This window comes from Vespula pensylvanica, chromosome 18, assembly GCF_014466175.1.
Source record: "Vespula pensylvanica isolate Volc-1 chromosome 18, ASM1446617v1, whole genome shotgun sequence".
Classification (NCBI taxonomy): Eukaryota; Metazoa; Arthropoda; class Insecta; order Hymenoptera; family Vespidae; genus Vespula; species Vespula pensylvanica.
In genome coordinates this window covers 3,763,227-3,787,516 of record NC_057702.1, presented here as the reverse complement: position 1 = coordinate 3,787,516, position 24,290 = coordinate 3,763,227, and the positions used below count along the sequence as shown (strand labels likewise).

The 24,290-nt window shown below is 29.1% G+C and overlaps 1 protein-coding gene across 1 annotated transcript in view; it reads left to right on the top strand.

Moving 5' to 3' along the window:
• LOC122635443 (semaphorin-5A) overlaps nt 1–24,290 on the top strand; it is an 89,545-nt gene that overhangs the window by 21,196 nt on the left and 44,059 nt on the right. Inside the window, exon 3 of the mRNA XM_043825673.1 lies at nt 5,245–5,374. Coding sequence (XP_043681608.1) covers nt 5,278–5,374 — 97 coding nt within the window. The 5' untranslated portion in view covers nt 5,245–5,277. The remainder of the gene's footprint in view (nt 1–5,244; nt 5,375–24,290) is intronic.

The window sequence follows — 24,290 nt, the reverse complement described above, 5'->3', positions numbered from 1 at the left end:
CCTGATTACCGAGTTTGATCACGTAGGTTGGTCAGTTAGTTTTTGTGGTCTTTCGTCGACCTGGTTGCCTAGTTTTTGTGATCTTACGTGGACCTGGACGCTTGGTTTTGTGGTCTTTCGTTGAACCGATCTGACATTGCGTACTCGCAATCGGTCTAAAGAATATTTCTACTTAATCTACACCGTTATGCTATATCTATATTACTCTGGCCTGTTTATCGTTTCTCTTTTGCGTCTAACATCGTTATCGCGTAACCGTAAACTCGCATCTTTGGTGGCAAGGAAAACTTAGGTATTGCGCGAGTAGCTCTAGCTCATTGTCATCTCAAAAGCATACGCCGAGTACGGATTCTTTTCCTGTCACGTGCCGCACGAACGAAGGAACCCTCTCTCTCTTTCTCTCTCTCTCTTTTTCTCTTTCCAACCTCCACATCAACCTCCGTCCCCTTTCCTCCCTGCCCCTCCCTATACCCACCGTGTGCTTCCTGTCGGCCGTAAGAAACTACCGGTCCATAATAATGAACTTCCAGCACGTTGTTCGCGCTACGGTTTTTTTTTTTTAAACCAACGGTACGTCTCCTTCTTAGATCGAAAGATCGAGAGATCGAGAGATCGAGTGATCCAAGGAACGAAACTGTTCTCGTCGCGTCGCTATCACGTATTCCAAACGTTTAGCGAATTATAATCGTTCACTTAATCGAGTTTTCGTATTCAACTCAGGAATAGACAACTGATGTACGCGACAGTAAAGCGATTATTTAGATCTTGTCTCGTTATCTAAACCACGTCGATCGAATATTAGATCGAATATTTATAAATCGACATGTTGTTACCTTTGAGGATTTCTCGAGGTTATTCGTTACCCGTTCGTCTGAATAAAAGATGATTAAGTTAACGTGCTTAGGTTTAAGTAGTAACTAGTTTAGAAAGAAGGCGTGACAGTAGGACACGATTTGAGAGCACGCGTGCGTTTAACGTTCGTAGGCGTTTACGCTTTTTGTTCTCTCTGTTTCTCTATCTTTTTGTACGTCTGTCTGTATGTATGCCTGTATGTCTCTTTCTCTGTCTCGCACACATACGCGTACACACATTAACTCTTTACCGTTTACAAAGCAGACTAGGAAGAGACTGAACCTTTAAAGCCTTTTTTCTGTCTCTCTCTCTCTCTCTCTTTCTCTCTTCTTCTTCTTTCTCTCTCTTTGTATGTGTGTATATGTATGTGTGTATGTAGGAATACATCAGGCGATTTCACACCCCCACTCTTTTTCCTTTCTTAGCTCTTTCTTAAGGCTAAAAACCGGCTTGTTTGAGACTTGGATCGTGCAATGCCACCACCCACTACTACTACTACTCCTCTATGCTTTTCTCTTTCTTTTTTTCATCTTTTTTTTGTATTCTGTTTCTCTCTCCCTCTCTCTCTCTCTCTCTCTCTGTCTGTCTGTCTGTCTGTCTATCTGTCTGTTTGTCTGTCTGTTTCTCTCTCTCTCTCTCTCTCTCTCTCTCTCTCTCTCTCTCTCTCTCTCTTTCTCTCGTTCATCATTCGTTGCGAAAGGCCATCTAATACATTACGATAAAACGGCGACTTGTGTACTTACGAATCGATGGAAAGCACACCGACGCAAACACACACGTCGCCACCCACACAGCCTTAACATCGTACGATCTCACGTAAGTACGTATGTACGTACGTTTTAGAAGGAGGATTATTCCGTGATTTTCGCTTTTTCACCGTAAATATTACTCGGATAAACGTCAAGCTTGCTTGAAGCTTTACGGTTAGCTATCCGCGACTTTAACTCCGCGAAATACGATATATCATATCTTTCTTTCTCTTTCTATCTTCACCCGTATTCCTATGTCATTTCTTTTTCTTCTTCCTTTTCTTCTTTGTTTATTTCTTTTTTTAACCTAATGCGTGCCAATCTCTCGTATAATGAAAGCTTTTTATTTCTTATCTTTCTATTCGTTTCTACAAGCGTACACAAGTGTGTATGCGTATTATAGCTGACACGCATATCGTATGTACGTATATATATCTGTGTATGTACTTACGTATTCTACATGTCTGATTTTGGTTCGACGATGGATCACGTCCGTCGACTTGAGATATGATCCTTAGACTCGAATTCTCGAGGTTGATTTCAAATGGTTGATCAAATTGCAAGCCCTCGAGGAGGTATCACTTGAGTTTATCTCAAAAGCTAGGAATCGGCGATGTTACATTAACACCGGTATCATCGATTCGCGTTATCAAACTTCTCTCGGAATTACCTACAATCCATTTCGTGCACGTAATACGATAGATACTATATATATGTGTATATATATATATATACACACACACACACGCACGCACGTATACATACATATGCGTATATATAGATATACAAATGGACAGAGAATTATTACAGATACGTTTCGAATGTCCTTGGAATGTTCTTCTCGTAAACGTATTTAAATCCAAACTTTGGCTGGATATGAGAAAGAGAGAGGGAGGGAGAGAGAGAGAGAGAGAGAGAGAGAGAGAGAGAAGAAAAGAAAAGAAAAAAGTCTAATAGACACGTCGGAGTTTATTAATATTCCAAAGGGGTCATCGTCATTTTCTTTTTAAAAAGTTTCACGGGACCACCGTGGCGTTTACTTCGTGTATTATTGCCCGTACGGTCTTTTAAAAGACCCGCGCCCTATAGGGACCACCTCGACGCGGTCCAGAATATCTTACGGTTAGAGTACCACGTAAAGACGTGCGGTGTCGTTGTCTCGTGAACTCAAAGACGTAACTATAGGGATTTCATTCTTATTCGCATTTGATGGAAAACCTTTAGACTCCCTTATAGACGCGTTGATATCCCAATATTTAAAAAAAAAAATCTTGAAATTCTAAAAGAAACTTTAAACGAGTCGGAGAGTGGCAAAAAAAAAGAAAGAAAAGAAAAAAAAATGAAAAATAAAAAAATTTGTTACTTGTTTCTTTTTTCTCTTCTTTTTTTATACGAGCTTAAATAGTTGGGGTTAAGCAAATGATATGTGGGCATAGTACACGCATCGTATCTATCCACATCGTTACAACGACGTAGAGTTCGCCTACTACGGGGTCTCGTGTCCTCCTTTATCCTCTACTATCTATTCATAGACGAGAAAGCGAGCTGTCACGGTGACATACGCCGAAAGACAATGGATAAAAGAGAGGCGAAAAACCACCGGGTAACTACTCCTTGTGTACTTAGTTGGAAGAAGTTTTTTCCTTTTTTTTTTTCTTTCCGTCTTTTTTTTTTTTTTTAAAGGAACGTCACCTTTACTAGAAGATAGCAACATGATTCGATCGTGCGGGAGAACCCCCGCATCTTTCCTCTCTCTCTTTCATTCTTTCTCTCTCTCTGTCTGTCTGTCTGTCTCTCTCTCTCTCTCTCTCTCTCTCTCTCTCTCTCTCTCTCTATCTCCGTATTCTTTCCTATGTATCTCGCTTGGAGATTAACGACACGATAAAGGTGGAGTTGGCGTTTGAACAGGAGATAGATAGATAAGGGTAAAGACAAAATTAGAAAAAGACGAACGAACGAGTCAATATCCAGAGGACCATTTTTATTTACTTCTTCATTCGAGTTTGTTAGTTTAAAAAAAAAAAAGAAAAAGAAAAAGGAATTAAATGAGAAAGAAAACGAATCGTAAGAAAAAGAAGAAAAAGATTAAAAAGAGAGAGAGAGAGAGAGAGAGAGAGAGAGAGAGAGAGAGAGAGAGAGAAAAGAAAAGAAGGAAATAAAAGGAAACGGAGTAACAAAAAGTATATGAACGTAGATATCTATCCAACGATGTGTGAGAAAAATTTGAAAAAAAACCGGAAAGGAAGGGACAAAACGGTGGTTTAGCTATAGTCGGTCCTCGATATATATCTTCGAGAGGGCTCGTAGAAGTAAATAGTTAGTCGTGAACGTAGGCGAGGTCGTCGACCTTGTAGCCTCTGCGGTTCCTCTATCCTCCTATCCTCCTATCCTCAGATGCCCGTCCCTCTTGTGGATCCACGCTCGTCCTCGTCGTCTTCTTCGCGTCTCCTAGAGAGCTTCTCTTGCATCCATAGAGTACTACTAGCCATTATATTCATCCAACTATCCAACGTATGTGTGTATCTCTATATCTGTATAAGTATGTATCTCTATCTCTCTCTCTCTCTCTCTTTTTATGTGTATGTGTGTGTACACGCGTGCGTTCATCCTTCCGATGATATCTACAGGGTGTCAGAGAGAAAATCACACACTCGCTATCAATATACTCGACGATTACTCGTGTCGTCGTTTGCTTTTAATCGTTACCGTTAGAGTAACCAACCAATTGAGAAAGTCAAAGAGGAAACTCGGTCCTAACTTATGTAGTACGTTCCTACGGTGATTTCGAGGCTAACGAGTGAGGTTAGATGCGAGACTATGCGACTCCGCGTTTTTTTAAGCTTCATCTGGACGCTTCGGCTTATATCCTTAGATATCTACGTGTCTACATATTCCTTGATTTTTCTCTCCTGTCACGGATGGTTGGTCAAGGAGAGGAAGAGATAATGAAATAGAGGGAGAAAGAGAGAAAGAGAGAAAGAGAGAGAGAGAGAAATCTTCTAGGATTTCGAATTCGCGTCTCGATCGAATTGAAGATAGCATAACCCTTGAATTATTTATTTTCCCTTATTAATCGCAATGTGGAAACGCAACCCTAGAATACGTTTCTGCTCTTTCTTTCGATATATATATATATATATATATATATATATATATATATATTCAAGGCCGATTGCAAGTATTGACGATTACCAACGAATACCGACTAGAAGGCACGATACGTGTAAATGTCAAGGAAGTGCAGAAGATGCCGTGTCTTTGCTTGCTCCGCCTCCTTGTTCCTCTTCTCTCCCCTCCTATCCCTCACCCCTCCTTTCTCTCTCTCTCTCTCTCTCTCTCTCTCTCTCTCTCTCTCTCTCTCTCTCTCTCTCTTTATCTCCTTCTCTCGATCCATGATCCACGATCTACGTTTCATTAGTGGAGCTTTCACGCCAACTCTAGTAAAGCACGATGAATCACTGAATTCTCTGATGTTCCAATTAGAATCGTAATGATTACAAGTTTTGATCCTTACGTATGGAATTTGTTGTCTCTGTTGCTATATGATGTTTGTTTGTTTGTTTGATTTTTTGATTGTTTATTTGTTTTTATTATTTATTTTATTATTATTATTATTATTATTATTATTATTATTTTCTTCCAGTTGCCAGATTCAAGGCCACTTGATTCGATCAGGATGGAGCTACGGTGGTCCCTGTACTGCACAATGATGTTGCAGACTTTCATTGTGGCTTTACACGCTATCGACGACTTTCGGCATATTTCTTACGAAGGTAAGATGACATTTTTTTATAATAATAATAATAGTAATAATGATAATAATAATAATAATAATAATAATAATAATAATAATAATAATAATAATAATGATAATGATAATGATAATAAGTCTAAAACAATTCTTTGGTTCAATACTGACATACACAGATATGTTTTATAAAAATATATTATCTTCAAAACATGCAGGATAGGTCGATCATTCTTCAAAAATAATAATAATGATAAACACAAAACATACAGTAATTCAGGCTTACGAGTATGAACGAATATATTATTTTTAAAACGTACGGAATAGTTCAATCATCTCTCAAGAGTAATAATATTAATAAGTACAAAACATACAATAACTCCGGTTATATACAATATATATAAATATGTTATATAATAGTAGGTTATACCGAAAACATACATAAATAGTTTGATCATCCCTCAGAAAAAAATACGAATTATCCTGAAATTTGGTTTAATCAATTTCAAAGGAAATAGATTATGTGTGGATGAGACGAAAAAGAAAAAAATATACAATAATATACTATACAAAAATCTTTAAATTGTACATAGTTCGATCGTTCTCAAAAACCACGATAATTATTAACACCAAATATATGATTCCGGTTTAATATTGATAATAGACAAATATACTGTAAAAAAAATACAGTATTTTACAAATATGATGTCTTTTAAAAAGTAATAATAATAAATATCACATAAAATATACATAAAACAACTTCGCTTTAATATGGATATACACAAATATGTTATATAAAAATATGTGGTGTAGTTCGATCATTCCTCAAGAGTAATAATAATAAATACAACACATAAAACAGCTTCGGCTCAATATGGATACATAGAAATATATTTTATAGAAATATGTTATCCTAAAAACATGCGAAATAGTTCGATCTTTCCTCCAGGGTAATAGTAATAAATACAACAGAATACATAAAATAATTCCGCTTCGATACGAATATACATAAATATGTTATATTAAAATATGTTATCTCCAAAACATGTGGAATGCATCGATTATTTCTCAAGAGAGGATAATAAAAATTATCCTGAAATTTAGTTCGACTCATTTCAAAGAAAACAGACTATCCATAAACGAAACAAAAAAGGAAATAATAGTAATAATAATAATAGTAATAATGTATAACATATGTGCTATTGAGATCGAAAAAGTCCGAAAATATATAAAGTTATATTTTCAAATTAAATACACATGAAACGTATAACAATGAGTAATAAAGTTATTCAATAATAATATTTGCCGAAGTATCGATTGTCAAAGAAATTTCCAGACAATTTGAAGCATATTGGGTTACATAACTGAATCACTAATACAAACCAAAATCTTATTCTGCTTTTGGGTTATACTCGTGACTCAATACATACCATATAATCCGAAAATTCTTGAATACCAAGTAAACCAGCAAATTGAATAGAAGTGAATTCCTTTATCGTTAAAATCTAATTTCAAAGAGAGACGGATTAATCAAACGTACATATGTATGTCAAGCACAGATAATAACAACAACAACAACAACAATAATAATAATAATAATAATAATTGTAGCCAACAAATAAACAACATTTTTTAATAACGATTTATATTACTATATCTCTAAAAATGACGTCCTTTTACCAAGAAAAACAACATGAGTAAAACCCATCTTAAAGTTGAGAATAATAATAACAACAACAAAAACAACACGAACAATAATAATAATAATAATTAATAATAATAATAATAATAATTGTAATTAACAAATGAATAACAATTTTTACGTATTAGTAACGATTTATATTACTTAACAATGGCATGCATCCTTTTGGCATGAAAGACAAAATGAGCGAAATCCATCTTAAAGCTGACTATAATAACAGCAACAATAATAATAATCGATAATAATTAATAATAATAATAATAATAATAATAATAATAATAATAATAATTGCGGCTAACAAATGAATATTTTTATATTTTTTACAAGTTAATAACGATCTATATTATTATATCCCTAACAATAGCATTTTCTTGCAAATATTTATAACACGCAAGAAATGCCACACCCAAAGAACTCGAGAAGCATCGTTGGAAAAACAAGTTTCGTCTTTTCTGTACGTGATAGTCTAATGAACTTAATAGTCGTTTCTCGATCGTCCTCGAGTCTAACGATCCATTTCTCTCTCTCTCTCTCTCTCTCTCTCTCTCTCTCTCTCTCTTTCTCTCTTTCTCTTTCTCTCTCTCTCTCTCTCTTTTCGTAATAGCACAGCCACGCAAAGGTGCGGACTGCAACGCGTTGCACGCCGAGGGCGGCGACCAATCGACCAGTAGATAGTCAGCATCCCGTAATTTTCATTTGCATGTAAAGTACTTCCTGTGGCTAGACCGCGAATCTCCTCCTCTTTCTCTCTCTCTCTCTCTCTTTCTTTTTTTCTTTCTCTCTCTTTCTCTATTTCTCTTTCTCTTTCTTTCTCTTTCTCTTTTAATCGTCCTTTTGCTCAGAATAAAAATGATTTATTCCTTAGATATTATCTCAAATACGTAAAACGTATTTCTTTCGTAAAAATATTTATATTTAAAAAATTTTCTGATGTATGGTAAAAAATAATCGGAGAATTTAAAGAAGAATTATTAAAAATTTCCATATTACTACATTCCACATTCGTTAATACATACTTAACTAATAAGTTTCTAGTAAATATTATTACTTATTATGGAAATAAGGAAAAAAATGCGAGATTAAGGGTTTAAAATAAACCATCTTTTTGTCCAGAATAAAAATGATGTGTTCCTTAGATATCATCTCGTACAACGTATTTCTTTCGGAAAAGTTTTGATATTTGTATTATAAAATTTTCTGATACATGGCACAAAGTATTAAAGCTCACTAACGTTTTATTAAATATCGGGGAATGTAAAGGAAAATATTAAAAATTCCGATACCATTATGTTCCACATTCGTTAATATAGATATTATTATTTCTTATGAAAATAAGGAAAATATAAAACAGTGCGAAATTAAGTTTTAAATAAAATTAACTGTTTCTCATTTTCTTTCTTTTTCTTTTAACTTTTTCTTTTTCAGAATAAAAATAATTCAATATCATCTCGTACAATGTATTTTTTTCGGAAAAATATTCGCATCCGTAAAATTTTCTGATATAAGATAATGTCCCGGAATATCAGAGCTCACTTATATTATTTTGGATATTGAAGATTATATTTCACATAGTTTCACAAGCGTACCGAGAAACAATGACGAACAACGTTATATAATAATATTTAATTTAATAATAAAAATAAGGATAAAATACAAAAAGTTGATATAAAATATGATAGAGTGAATAAATTTAGAAAGAAAACTTTAACGTATTTATCGCATGATGGAAATGCCGAGAGTGAAAAGAAAGTAGGGAAAAAGAAATAACGAACAACATCAGGAAATATTTTATTTTGAGAAGAATAAAAAAAAAACTAAAAGCATAAATTATATCGACAAATCCATATCCTACTATTAACGCTTTCTGATTGATTTTTTCTCTATTTTTTTTTTTCAATTTATTAGATTCAACATGTTTGATTAAATATTGGGAAAAGTACTCAAGAAGTTTTGATATTAATATATTTGTTATTCGTGAGTGCACACTTAACTTATTAATTTCATAGATATTATTTATTATGAAAATAGGAAAAATATAAAAGAATGTGATATTAAGCGTTTAGAAAACAAAACTACTGTTAATACGAGACACCGCTTAAAATTAAAATTAAAAGTTGAGAGTACCCTTTAAAATTGAAAAGTCATTTTCTTTATTTTTTTATTCTTGCTTTTTTTTTTTAACAATTTGAGACGTATAAAGTTAGCATCCAATAGCATCACGATATTCACGTTCGATGCATTGAACCTACTGTTCACTAACCTAATTCTTAGAATAGAAGTACAAACAAAATAAACATTTTGTGTTGTTATCCAATTTCGATTCGGTATTATATTCCTTGTCAATTTGCTCCTATTCAGTATTTTACGAATACCCCGTATTAGAAACGTCATAGAATCATATTAGAAAAATCCTAGATTCTACTAAAAAAACAGTTAAATTAATCTGAGAATAATCTATTTAAAAATATTTTGTGTCAACGATAATAGAATTAGTTAATAGTATAAAGATTTGAAGCCAATAAAGAAACTACCTTTAAAATCAAATAATCTACTTTTAAAGTTATATATAGCTTCTTTTTAATTGATTATAAAAAAAGAAAAAAAAACTTGCGAGAAGGAAAAACAAACTTAATGGCGTTTTATCGAAACGCTCGTTTTCTCGTGAACAGTTGTTTCATGTGTACGATATTGTCGTGTTTGTTTTAATAGTTTTAAACATTACTGATATATACTGCAGTCTTTCCTTGTGGAAGTATTATGGGGTCTCATATTAACACACACGTCTCATATTCTATACTGTTACCTTATCATTTAATTAGCATCCACATGGAATGCGATCGAAAGTGTAATTTTGGTTTAATTTAAGGTAGATCAAAATAAGTTGACACGTTAATCAGATTTTAAGTTTTGCAAATTTTTATTAGAATTAATTACTTAATAAAAAAATTTATTAAAATGTAGAACCTTTTCGAGGAAACTTTTGAAAGAAGATATATGTAAAATGAACTAGAAAATGTTTATTTTGATAAAATTTGAAATCAACTCCAGTGCGTTCATATATATGTGCGTGAATTATTATCGAATATTTCTATTACAAAAAATGTATATAATTCGTATATAAACGTATATAATCGTATATAAATGAAAGAGATAGAAATGAATAATTATGTGAATATATTTTGGCATAGCGAACGATAAAAAATTAATCTCTTTCAATGTATGAATAAGGATTAATGCATATACAATTAGAATATCTTTGCCGCATTTTATGTAAGCCCATTTCATACAATGTATGCATTGAATTAATTCTTCAGTTTATTCAGATTTTGAGATTGATTCATATTCATTATATGCACATTATTATACGTTTTCAGATTATTATTATTATTTATAGTTCTAAATCCTTTTTTTTTTTTTTTTTTTTTTTTAATCGAATCTATACGTTTTCAGCTACCTTCTATCCACAAGAAGAAATATTTATTTCTTTTCTCGTTATTGGCCTTCGATAATTTCGACTGGCGTAAGTTATCGATCGCGTGGGACTCGCTGATCTAGTAGAGGAAACAAGATGGAGTACTTTTGAAAGCCGCCCGATCGTACTTAACCGCAACTAAACACGCGTCTCTTTTAACGAGTTCACGTTAGAAATATTAACGCGTTGTGCTTTTTTTTCCTTCGTCCGAATGTTAAAGCTGGATCGTTTACTAATTTAAAAGCGCCGTAACTGTCGCCTCGTATAAAGTCGAGAGTCTCGTTGGCGTGCCGGCGCGCAAACGATTGCGAAAAGTTTTACGATTGCATAATAAATTTAAAGCGGCCGATTTAAATTGGTCGCAGTTTTAGCTCTCGGTAATTGAAGTTCTCATCGTCGTAAAATATTCGTTTCTTTCTATGTGTATATAAATATAGACAGGATACAAAAAGATAAATATATATGTATACGTGTATACATATATTATAAATATATATGTGTATGTGTGTGTGTGTATGTATGTATCGTTTCTTGCATACTTTTATAAAATTCATTTTAAAGATCAATTATAAACGATAAGAGAAATGTTAATAAATTTATAGATTATATAATTTATTACACATGATATTCCAGATTTTATAAAATTGTTAATAAATATATAACGTTTCCTTATTTTCTTGAATAAAATTCGTTTTAAAGAACAATTATATATGTCGAGCGAGAAAATAATAAATTTACGGATTATATAATTTATCGCACATGACACATGAGATTTTATAAAATTATTAATATATATTTATCGTTTTCTTATTCCCTCAAGTAAAATTCGTTTTAATGATTATATCATAAGCGACAAGCGAGATAAAAATTATTTTTGATATTACACAATTTATCAAACGGGATACACGGGATTTCCAAAAGTTATTAATATATATTTATCGTTGTCTTCTTTCCTTAAATAAAATTCGTTTTAAAGAATAATTACATATGACAAGCAAGAAAATAATAAATTTACGGATTATACAATTTATCACACATGATATACGAAATTACAAAAAATTATTAATAGATATCTATAGCTTTCTTGTTTCCTTAAATAAAATTCGTTTTGAAGATCATATTATAAACGATAAGCGAGATAAAAATAAATTTACGGATTATTTAATTTATCACGCATGATACACATTTTAATAAATTTATTAATAGATCTTTATCTTGTCCTTATTTACTTAAATAAAATTAGTTTTAAAGATCAATTACGAACGATAAAATTTTATGTATTATGTAACGTATCTTATTTTATGCACAAGATTTTATAGAACTATTAATAGATATTTATCGTTTTATTTTTTCCTTAAATAAAATTCATTTTAAAGATCATATTATAAACGATGAGGGAAATAAAAATAATTTTACGGATTAAATAATTTATGACGCTTGACGTATGAGAATCGTAGGGTTATATTGTTTTATAACTTCATTAGTATCTTATATTGATTTCTTGTTTTCTTAAATAGAATTCATTTCAACGAACAGTTACAAATAACAAGATCGTTACAAATAAATTTACAGATTATTTAATTTATCACATTTGACACACGAGATTTTTCAAAAATTTTAATAGATATTTATCGTGTTCTTGTTTCCATAAATAAAATTTATTTTAAAGATCATATTATTAACGATTAAGGAGATAAAAATAATTTGACGGATTAAATAAGTTATCACACTTGACGCACAAGCATCGTCGAGATATATTATTTAATCAAATTATTTATCGTTTTTTTGTTTCCTTAAATAAAATTCGCTCTAAAGATCATTTACAAATAAGTAATTTTATGTATTACTTAAGCTTTTACACTTGACACACGAGATTTTATAAAACTATTAATAGATATCCATTGTTCTTTTTATTTCCATAAATAAAATTCATTTTTAGGATCAATTATAAACGACTAATGAGATAAAAATAATTTTATGGATTAAATAATCTATCACGCTTGATGAATGAGAATCGTAGGGTTACATTATTTTATAACGTTATTAATATCTATCTGAAATCGATTTCTTATTTTCTTAAATAGAATTCATTTCAACGAAGAGTTACAAATAACAAGATAATTACGAATAAATCTACGAATTATTTAATTTATCACATTTAACATGCGAGATTTTTAAAATTGTTAATAGATATTTATCACTTTTTTGTTTCTTTAAATAAAATTCACTTTTTAAAGATAATATTATGAACGGCAAGCGAAATAAAAATAATATAACGAATTAAATAGATTATCACGTTGAAAATCGTCGAGTTACAATATTTTATTAAATTATTAATAAATATCCACCGTTTTTTATTTCCTTAAATAAAATTCATTTTAAAGATCATATTGAGTGAACGATAAACGAGATAAAAATAAATTTACGTATTATCACACATGACATATGAGACTTTATAAAATTATTAATAGATATTTATCACTTTCCTGTTCCCTTTAATAAAATTCATTTTAAAGATCAATTAGAAATGATAAATAAGATAAAAATAAATTTTCAGATTATTTAATGTACATCATATATGACACATCAGATTTTATAAAATTATTAATAGATATATATCGATGTCTCATTTTTTTTTCTTCTTTAAATTAAATTCACTTTAAAAATTATATCGTAAAGGGTAAACCAGATAAAAATAATTTTTCGTATTACTTTAAACGTAATTTACCTCACGTGAAACACGAAACTTTACCAAATTATTAATAGATATCTTTTTTGTTCTTTTTTTTTTTCTTTGAATATAATTCGCTTTAAAAGATCATATTACGTACGACAACGCGAGATAAAAATAATATTACGAATTAAATAATTTATCACATACGTATTTGATACGCTTGAAAATCCTCGGATTACAATTCTTTTATAAAATTATTTTCGCTCGTTCTTTTTTACTTTTTTCTTTTTTCTTTTTTTCTTCTTTTTCGTTCTCGTTTGAAACTCGGTAACGTTTAATCGTCGCCTAGTTGTTCCAATTATTGTCTTATATATCCTAGTTGTAAATGTGCTAGAAAATCTATCCTGGCTCGAGGCGAACGATTCGAAAGCTGGATTACGCGATCAATCCTCCCGATATCTCGGAAAAGTATCACCCTAGGGAATCAAGAACGAGTTATCTCCGATGAAACGACGTTCGAACGACGAGTTGGAACGACTTTGTCGTTTTTTGCTCGTCTTGCTTTCGCGAAAGAAGCATACCTATTCATTTTACTTTTTCTTATCTTTTCGTTCTCTCTCTCTCTCTCTCTCTCTCTCTCTCTCTCCCTCTCCTTGTCTTTCTCTTTCTCTCTCTAATTTCATTCCACTTTTTCGTTTAGTTTCGATCCGTCGAACGATCGTAACGTAGCATCATTTCTCCAGGTAAATTTATATGGCCGCATTGAAAATCACGAGGCAAGTTAGACCCAAAGTATAATCATATTCGATATATTTTCTTTTTATTATTTTTCATTATCGATGACGACGACCGGCCAAGAATATTAACAACCTTCAGACAAAAGATCCACCAATGGATTTTACTTGTCGAACGTTTAAAATTTTGCAAAGAGTTTGGCGTTAAAAACGTATATATATATATATATATATATATATATATATATATATATACATGTATATATATTATTTATTTCATTGATATTATATTATATTATATTATATATATATTATATTACAAAAAATGCAACTGAAAAAAAATATTTATTGTAATAAAAATATTCAATAATAATTCACATATATACCAACTTAACTTCGTACTGGGATTAACTTATACGTTGTAGATATTTGTTTATATATATATATTTATTATGTATATGTATAAATATATATGTATATATATATTTTTTTTTAAAAGAAAGCATATAAAAAAGAAGAGAATATTAACAACCTTAAAACAAAAGATTCAACAATGTATTTTACCTGCTGAATGTTTGAAGTATTGCAAAGAGGTTTGTCTTAAAAACGAACGAAATATATATTTATATTATATATATGAATGTGTGTGTGTGTGTGTGTGTGTGTGTGTGTATATATATATATATATATATATATATATATATATATATATAAAAGAAAGAAAGAAAAATTCAAGAAACTCGATAAAAATCAGCTGTCCCACTCTCTCTCTCTTTCTCTCTTTTCTTCCCCTTCGTTTAAACTTTCTTAGGTCGAGTAGACTTCTCTTCGTAAAGTATATATAGGTATATATCTTTGTGATCGATACTCACGAACAGCGACGTTCGAGATATTAATTATTTAACGATCGACAAAGAAGAAATTTTGCTCTCACAGGTAGAAAAGTACAAAAGCAGGACTTTGTACTTACTTGCTTACTTACTTACTTACTTACTTATCTAATGAACGACGATATATAAGGTTATAAATCTCGGTCAAAAAGTAATAAATCATATATTTATTTATTTATTTTTACACTGATACTCGTTCGTTCGTTCGTTCGTAGTTATGCGGTGAATATAACCCATTGGATCGTTTCTTTATTTCTTGCGTGAGAGACGTACAGCTGGAACTTTAAACGCGAGAATCTCTTCGCGAGAACCCAACGGGAGGTCGTTGTTCCAGGTAAAACTCAATGCAATTGTGAAAATTATATTCTTTCTCTCTTTCTCTCTCTCTCTCTCTCTCTCTCTCTCTCTCTCTCTCTCTTTCTGTTTTTTTTCCTTATTTTTCTTTTTTTTTTTTGTTTATTCTGTTTTATTCATTTTTTAAAGTTGTAATATATATTTCTTAAGTCTTTCTGATCTATTTTTTTAAATTGAACAAATTTGTTACTGATTCTAATTCTGATTTTTAATTTTTGATTTTTGATATTGATTTTGAAACATCGTCAATTAACATTTTGATGTCGGATAACGTAATTTCTTTTCAGGAACAAAATCTGATACTGCTTGGCATAGTTGACATAGTTTTTTTTAAATAAGAATTAAAATAGTACAAAAAATAAAAAAATAATAATAAGAAACAATTATCTTTTTAATATATAAATTTTTAACAAATGAAAATCTCAAGAAGTCGTTTCGAAATATTTTTAATATGTCTGAAGTTGTATCATGTGCAAATTTTTTTGAGACCTGTTATTAGGTTTAATAATGTTTACTTTAATTTTTTTATTTATTTATTAAAGAAATAAATTATTAAATAGAATTTACTTTAATAATTCAATTTATTTATTAAATAAATAAATTAGATTAAATAAAATTTACTTGACTATCACTGATTTCATCATTGATTAAAAACTTATATGAATTCTATTATTTCATATTTATTAAACACACGTTGAATTTTATCTATTCATAAGTAAGTACTTAAGAAAGTTAAGTAAGTATTTAAATAATTATGTAAACATTAGAATAGCAAAAAGAAAAATAAGAGAGAAACATTAATTTTCCCAATGTGTAAATTTTTGATAAATAAAAATCAAACAATTGTTTCGAAATATTTTTGATATGTTAAATGTGATAAAATTTATTTTAATAATTTACTTTATTTATTATATATTTATTAATTCATTATTTATTATTTAATCATTGTTAATTGATTTTAATATATTTATTATTTATTAATTTGAAAAATCAATTAAAATAAATAACATTTACTCGGCTATAACTAACTTTCATCATTGACTAAACACCTACAACAAACTTCGGTTCTAAACATTTCCTCTAAACTTTTCCAGTTTTAAACTGATAACTGATGCCAATTCAATCGCTTTATATACTCTTCAATCAGTTTCAAATGTCAAAAATTTCATGGCTATTGATCGAATGAAAAAAAGCACGTAGGATATATGTATACAGAGTGTACCAGTTTCTTTTTTTTTTTTTCTTTTTTTAATTACAAAACATTACTTTACTATTATATCCTGTAAGGAAAGTTAAAAAGAAAAGAAAAATATTATGCGAATATAAATTCTCAAATGGTACATCGTGAAGTTTAAAAAAAACATATATAAAATGAAAAAGAGTATATCAATATACGTCAATGTATTTTTTTTTTATTTTATTTTGGTTACTCTGAAAAAAAACAGTATATCGAATACAGATTAACACACAGGGTCAGGTATTAATGCGGAAATATATGTTACGTATTCACAAGCAATTAAGGTAAATGAACAAGAAATTAGTAATGCGATAAATTGCCAGTTGTTGCGTTCGTAATAACTGACAAGATTTTTAAATGAAATTATAATGTGAATCAAGAATTTATTACTATGTGTTATCGTGTAAGAAAATAGTACGTTGTCATTTTGTCGTTTTATTATAACTTTTTAATAAAGCTTTTAAGAGTCTATATTTATATAACATATTTCTTTTTATTGTTGTACTCTTTTATTTTATTTTATTTTATTTTTTTCTTATTTTTACTCGTAGAATATGCTGGTACAGTTTTGCGGAATAAAGAAAACTAGGACATTTTCTGTATATGGTGAATCGCAAAAATATTCATTCACCATAGATAATTTTTAATTCCGACGTTTTATGTCCTCGTTTTATTTATATATATATATGAAATGAATTTAAAAAATTGTTGAGTTTAGATGGATTATTTATTGTATTGTATCTGCAAAAGTACGTTCAATTTACGTATTAGAAATAAATCCGGACAAATACTTCGTTTCTCAATAAAATAAGTCGGAGAGTTATGACCCACTTCTTTTCAAAGGTTTAATATATTCAGTAAATTCAGAACATTCAGTATGTTCAGTTCATTTAATCGATATCCAAAAAATAGAAAAATATGCTTCAATGTACATATCTACTGCTCTAAATACCTGACATATTTATCATCGTCATAACATCATCTTCTTCCTAAAAAAAAAAAAAAAAAACTTTCTTCGCTATTTCTTGGACTACAAAATCTGGACAAAAATTTTCATCCAAGGATTTAAATCCTCCGTAACACTTTTTACGTTTGAGCTTGCTTGAATTTTTTACAGGTTTTCTGTTATTTTCATCGCTTGAAATGACTCCTTTACGTTTTCTAATTCGTTGAGATATACTCGATGATCTATCAGAGATGGCCATTAATTTTATTTAGCATTGTACTTGGCGCGTTTCTGTCATGGAAGTCTTTTTATTAATTACTTGCGAACAACCAGCTGAGGCAGGTTCTGGTTTTTTATTTCTCTTCGCATCTTCTTCGGTTACATGAGGTATATGTTGTTACGGTCGTTGTTCTTCGTTTAAGAAAGCGTGTAATGGACCTTCGCCATTAAAAATTAGCTAACAAAAAGAATAAAAATCCACCAACTCCATAAACAGTTGAGTTTATATCCTAAAGTAAATGACAATGTATAATTTTACGATGGGTCAATACATGCGAAAAAATCGTGCCATATAAATCGAGAATCAAGGAATAATGATTTTCTCGATTTGTCAATAATGTTACGACAATATTCTATTACACGAATATAAACGTAATCTTTAAATACTATGTTAACGCATTGTATTTAGAAATAGTAATTATGTTTTGATAAATTGTTATTAAATTATGATTTCAAGAACAAACAGAAGATTTTTCTAGAGTAATTTAATTTCTGTATTACAAATAACTTATTTAATTTATTATTACATCCAAGAACATTAATGTAGCTCTACGTTATTTAAAAATCTTTAAATTAAATTGATTTTTTAAAATTCCGCTATATAAAAATAAATGTTTTGTCGTATACGCCATATTAAAGAATATTATTACTAAAATATTAAATTTTAATTGTCAATTTGTTTATTCAATTTTGTTGAATTTTATTAAATTTTTTTATTAAACATGTTAAATTATTATATAATTTCTTAATTTAATAATATGTTTTATATTTGATATTATTATTTGATAAAACGTAAAGTTATTACGAAATTCAAATTTGTAAATACGTTATTAAGTTTTACGTTGCAAACAATTTATTATATTAGTTTCCAAAAAATTATATTTAATGAATTTAAACATTTATTTGAACTTTACTATTTCCAATAATTTTTCATTGAATATTAAAAATTTTTTGTTTAATTTTAAACAACGAATTATTATAAAAATGTTCTCAAGCAGCAATATTTTTTATATAATTATGATTTAAAGAAAAAACAATTAATTTTTTCAAAAATTTGAAGAATGTACAGTTTGATTTAATTTCTATTTATTGTTTAATTTTGATTTTATTTTAATATTAAGAAATCACATCAAATTTTTTATTTGAAAACAAACAAAAAGTATTGTTCATGAGTTTCGTTAAATAATTATCAATCCTATCGTCACAAATATTTGAAAATCGAATTGTATCTAGAATATATGAAACTGAGTCATCTTGTCCGTTAGTGTCATCTCAACCGCAATTACAAATGCATTTACAATTAATTTTTTTTTTTACATTTACAATTTATCATGCAAATACTATTTGACTTAAAACGTTTTAACGTTTCTTTACAAGTACGATAAGTCGAGTTTAGTACGAAATAATCAATGTTACTGGTACAATTAAATCATTAATATTATCATTTGCCGTGAAATTATGTTAGATAAGTAACAAACATTTGTTTTTACTATCGATTGACGTTTTAATCACCATCAATTCGTAATTTTCCATCCGTGAAAAAAAAGGAAAAACAGTCGTATCGCCAAGTCGTAGCTACTTTTAAAGTTAGCTAAAAAAAAAAATAAAAAAGAAAAAGCGACAGATATCGCTAATGGATAAAAAAACGAAGACAAGATTATGCAACTTCCGCAAAGTGCTCGGTCGTGGAATAATAAATGCGAAAGAGAGAGAAAGAAAGAGAGGGAAAGAGAGAGAGAGAGAGAGAGAGAGAGAGAGAGAGAGAGAGAGAGAGAGAGAGAAACGGATATGATTATTCGAAAGTTAGAAAAAAATTCACGATTGAAGTGTATCAACAATTAGCATCAGAATTTCGAGAAGAAAGTAGGAAAAATGTTAGCAAACACAGTGTTAAACGAGTATTTAAAGAAAGCGTTTATAATGGAGATATAAGAGTGGCTATTAAGAAATCATAAATCACTGAAAGAAATAGAAAAAAAAGAAAAAGAGAAAGAACATTTAATTTTCATAAAAAAGAAAAAGAGATATGATATCAATAAAACAGCCACGGTCACTGAGTGGTACAATTTTAATTGACGAATCTTAATTTAATTTGAATTTAATTAAATTTTCTTGAATTTTATAAAATTAAATTTTATGTATCTGAACAATACATAGTGTGGGCGTACAATTAAATCTATTTCTGAATCGTAAAAATTTACGAGCATGAAGAAAAAAATGTTATTCGTTGTAGTTTATATTGTATATTTCTGTTTACAATTTATATTATTGTTTTATTATATATTATGGGATTGTGTGTGTCGAACAAAGATTTGGAAAAACTTGTGTCTTTTTCCATTGATCTTTTCTGTTTCTTTTCTTCTTTTATCGAAAATATTACAGATAAAAAGAAATATTTACACACTTTGAAAGAAAATTTAATACAAAGCGCGATCCAAGATATTGAAAAACGTTTCAAACTTTATCGGGATAATAATCCAAAGCATAAAGCATTCAACCTTGACCCGATATAAATATTTGAATAAAATATTTATTGGGATAATTTAAATTATATAATAAAAATAAAAAAATAAAAAGTACAAAAATCATATTCAGTCTGAATGATCATTCTATTAAATATTCCAAATGAAACTTTAATTCATGAAATGTTCGTAATGATTCGAATATTCTTCTTAACGTGAAAAAGCACTTGTGATAATTAATAATTAATTTACTAATTTATTTGATTATATACTTATAATTAAATTTATTAAATCTTTATTTCATTATTATTACTCAATTATTACGCTACATCAAATTTTATTATATTAAATTAAATATATATATATATATATATATATATATATATACACATATATAAATATTGTATATATTATAAGTATTAATATAATTTATATATAAAAGTAATTAATATAAATATAAATATATGTATATACACATATATATATTTATATAACAATAAGTTATATAATAATTTATATATATAAGTTATTAATATAACATATATATTATATAATTATATATAAATACTTTTATTAAAAGAAAAAAATATTTGCTTGAATTTCTTACATAATTAACAAGGATATAAATCTTTGAAATCAAGTATATTTTAATATACAAATATTTTTGTGATTCATTCTATAACATACAAAGGAGATGTTAATTTTCTAATAACTAATTAATGAAATATTCTCTTTGTATTACTTAGATATTGTTGTATCACATCGCGCGATCGTAAAAATTTGTTTTACTATAGTTACTGCGACTGTCAGAGGTTATGTTTTCCTAAAATATTTTTTTTGTTTTTTTTTATTCTTTTGTTTTGTTTGTTTAAAAAAAAACATAGATAAATATATTTCTATATAATTCTCTTTGGAATTGCAAGCATTCAAAATTATTGATTCCAAATTTATAGAATAAGATTCACCCATTTAAAGGATTAAATCTTTTCGTTTACTTTTCTGTTAAAATTTTATATTTTATTTTTTTTTATTTAAACAATAAATATATAAAAAGTTGTATACGCAGTAAGTAACTATATTAGATTGAACGAACGAAAAAAAGATGGATCTCACTTTTTTACGCACTTTACTCAGTTTATGAAAAGAAAATATATACAGATTTCTAGTTATAGATTTCTTAAAACTCATAAATAAGAAAAAAAAAAAAACGGGAAAATAAGACAAATATTATCTTCAAATCGAAACCTTTGCATACAGAACTTCAAAAAAGAAAACAATTACATATCTAAAATATCATGTAGCAATTACAAATCTGATTCTAAAATAATCAAAAGTTTATCTGAACATTAAAAGTCAAACTGATTTCCTCTTTATATATATATGTGTGTGTGTGTGTGTGTGTTTTATTTAAAATAAATCCATAAAATACATTTAAATTTCGAGTTTGATCTTTTACATTATTATTATTATCATATATTATGACATATATGAACATAATACAATATACTATGTCGAGGAGCGCGTAACGTGATAGTAACCATAAATATCTAAGTATCTATCCCGAGGGAAAAAATGATTAAGTATGGTTGCTCTTATGAAATCTTTAAATTTTCTCGAAATAACGTTTCGACGTATACGATATATTTCTACAATCAATGATCTCGATTAGAGAAAATGTAATAAACTGTAAATATTCGGATGCCGTTTGATATTTTCCAAGGCATGTTTTATCAAACTCTTGTGAACACACCCATCTCTCTTTCTCTCTCTCTCTCTCTCTCTCTCTCTCTCTCTCTCTCTCTCTCTCTCTCTCTCTCTCTCTTTCTTGTGAAGTGGAATAAGATGAAGAAGATCTTTGAATCTTCGCGCGTGGGCGAATCGTGCGGCACGCGCCGACACGCGCGCACGAGTATAAATTTCTACTCCTCTCTTTCTTCATCGTTCCTACCACGAAAGCCTTTTATTCCGTCCTCGCTCGACGGGTGGTACCATACGCTTATTTCTCTTTTCTCTTCCACACTTCAACCTCTCTTACTTTCTATCTCTTTCTCTCTCTCGCATTCGCACTCGCACTAGCTTTCCTTCCTTTTCTTTCTCTTTCTCTCTCTAACCACTTACCCAGTCTTCCTTCACTCTTTGGAGCTATGTACGTCGAAAATCGTCCTACGTTTAAACGACGCGAATCCCTTCGAACATCAAAGTTAACAAATTAGAAATGAGATCAAGTTCAATATGTACTTACGAATCCAAGTCTATTTCAATAACCTAGTTCCATTTAATAGGTTTCTATTACCATTCAAAATTCAATAAAGTTTCGATTATTATACTTACAATGTAATCATTTTATGTAAGCTTGTTTCAAACTCTAGGATGTCGGTTTTAGAACTTTAGACCGAGTATAGACTCGCAGACATATTTATAGATAATTCGATGGGAAAAACATTCCAACTTTTCATAAGTAGTACTCGAAATTTTAGTGTTAAAAATACTGTAGGTTGGTAACTCAGGATAGAATCAAGTTCAATATATATTTATAAATCTGGATCAGTTTCAATAATTTCATTTCATTTCATGGATTTCGATTACTACTCCAAAATCAATAAAGTTTCAATCATTATACCTGCTATATAATCATATAAAGTAGGTTGGTTTAAAACTTTAGAATAAGAGTACCTGTAGATTCGAAAAAGTATTTATAAATAGTTCGATATTGGAAATATTTCAATCTTTCACCAGTAATAGTCGAATTTTTATTGTTAAAAATGCTAAAGGCTGGTAACTAAGAATAGAATCAAGTTCAATATATATTTACGAATCTGGGTCAGTTTCAATAATCTAGTTTCATTTAATGGATTTCGATTACTACTTCAAAGTCAATAAAGTTTCAATCATTATACTTGCTATGTAATCATATTAAGTAGGTTGGTTTAAAACTCTAGAATAAGAGTACCTGTAGATTCAAAAAAGTATTTATAAATTCGATTTATAGTTCGATGTTAGAATTATTCGAACTGTTCACAAGTAATACTCAAATTATAAGCTTTAGTACGATACGGATAGTTGATTGTATCATTAAATATTGTATCGGTATTTTAATTTTTAACATATCACGATTCTTGATGGCTGTGAATTGAGAGGTTAGTTAAAAAGAAAAGATTATTAAAAGCTATAGGCTAGTAGCGACTAATGATAGGATTAAATTCAATACGTATTTACGAATCCGAATCAATTTCAATAACCTAGTTTCATTTAATAGATTTTGATTACTATTCGAAAGTCGATAAAATTTCAATGATTACACTTGTAAAGTAATCATACTATGTATATTAGTTAAAAATTTTTAAATAAGATTATCTGTAAAAAATGTACTTGTAAACAGTTCGATATTAAAAATATTCCAATCTTTCACAAGTAATACTCGAATTTTAAACGTTAGTACGATACGGATAGTTGATTATATCATTAAACATTGTATCGGTATTTTAACTTTTATCATATCACAGTTTCGATTATCAAGAATTAAGAGGTTAATTAAAAACGTTAAAAAGATTATTGCAAACTACAGGATGCGATGACAACCATTCCATTATTCGATCGAAGTATATATTTATAAAAGATTCAAATCTACTCGGTCAGAGTTCGAATATACTTGAAAGTACCATTTATACTTTTCAAAATATTTAGAAAGAGTTCGAATTTATTTCGTCTGGTTTCGAGTCTACTCGAAAATTATTGCTTTCCAATTTTGAAGTACTTATGAAACGTTCGAAACTATTCAGTTAGATTCAAGCCTACTTGTAAATATACTTGATCTCATCCCTGTTCATAATGCTATCTTGTAAATGTCAGCGACATTTATCAACCGATTCGAGTATTGTCAAATCGTTTGCCGTTTACTGCATTGACCACCATGACGGTCCCTCTTACAACGTGATAAATATTCATCAGGCTCGATTAAATATTCCGTCGTTCGAGAGGAACTTGAACGGCTTCAAGGAGCCGATACCTTTTTTTTTCAGCATCCTTCCTAAGAATTTTCAATCTCGTATGGCTTCTTTTTACATCGGATTTCTCATCCAACCGGAAGTTCACTTTCAATTCAAAGGTACGATTTTCATCAACGTGCGCGTGAGTCCATGCAAACGTGTTAAAAAAAAAAAAAAAAAAAAGAAATAAAATCTCATAAATTTA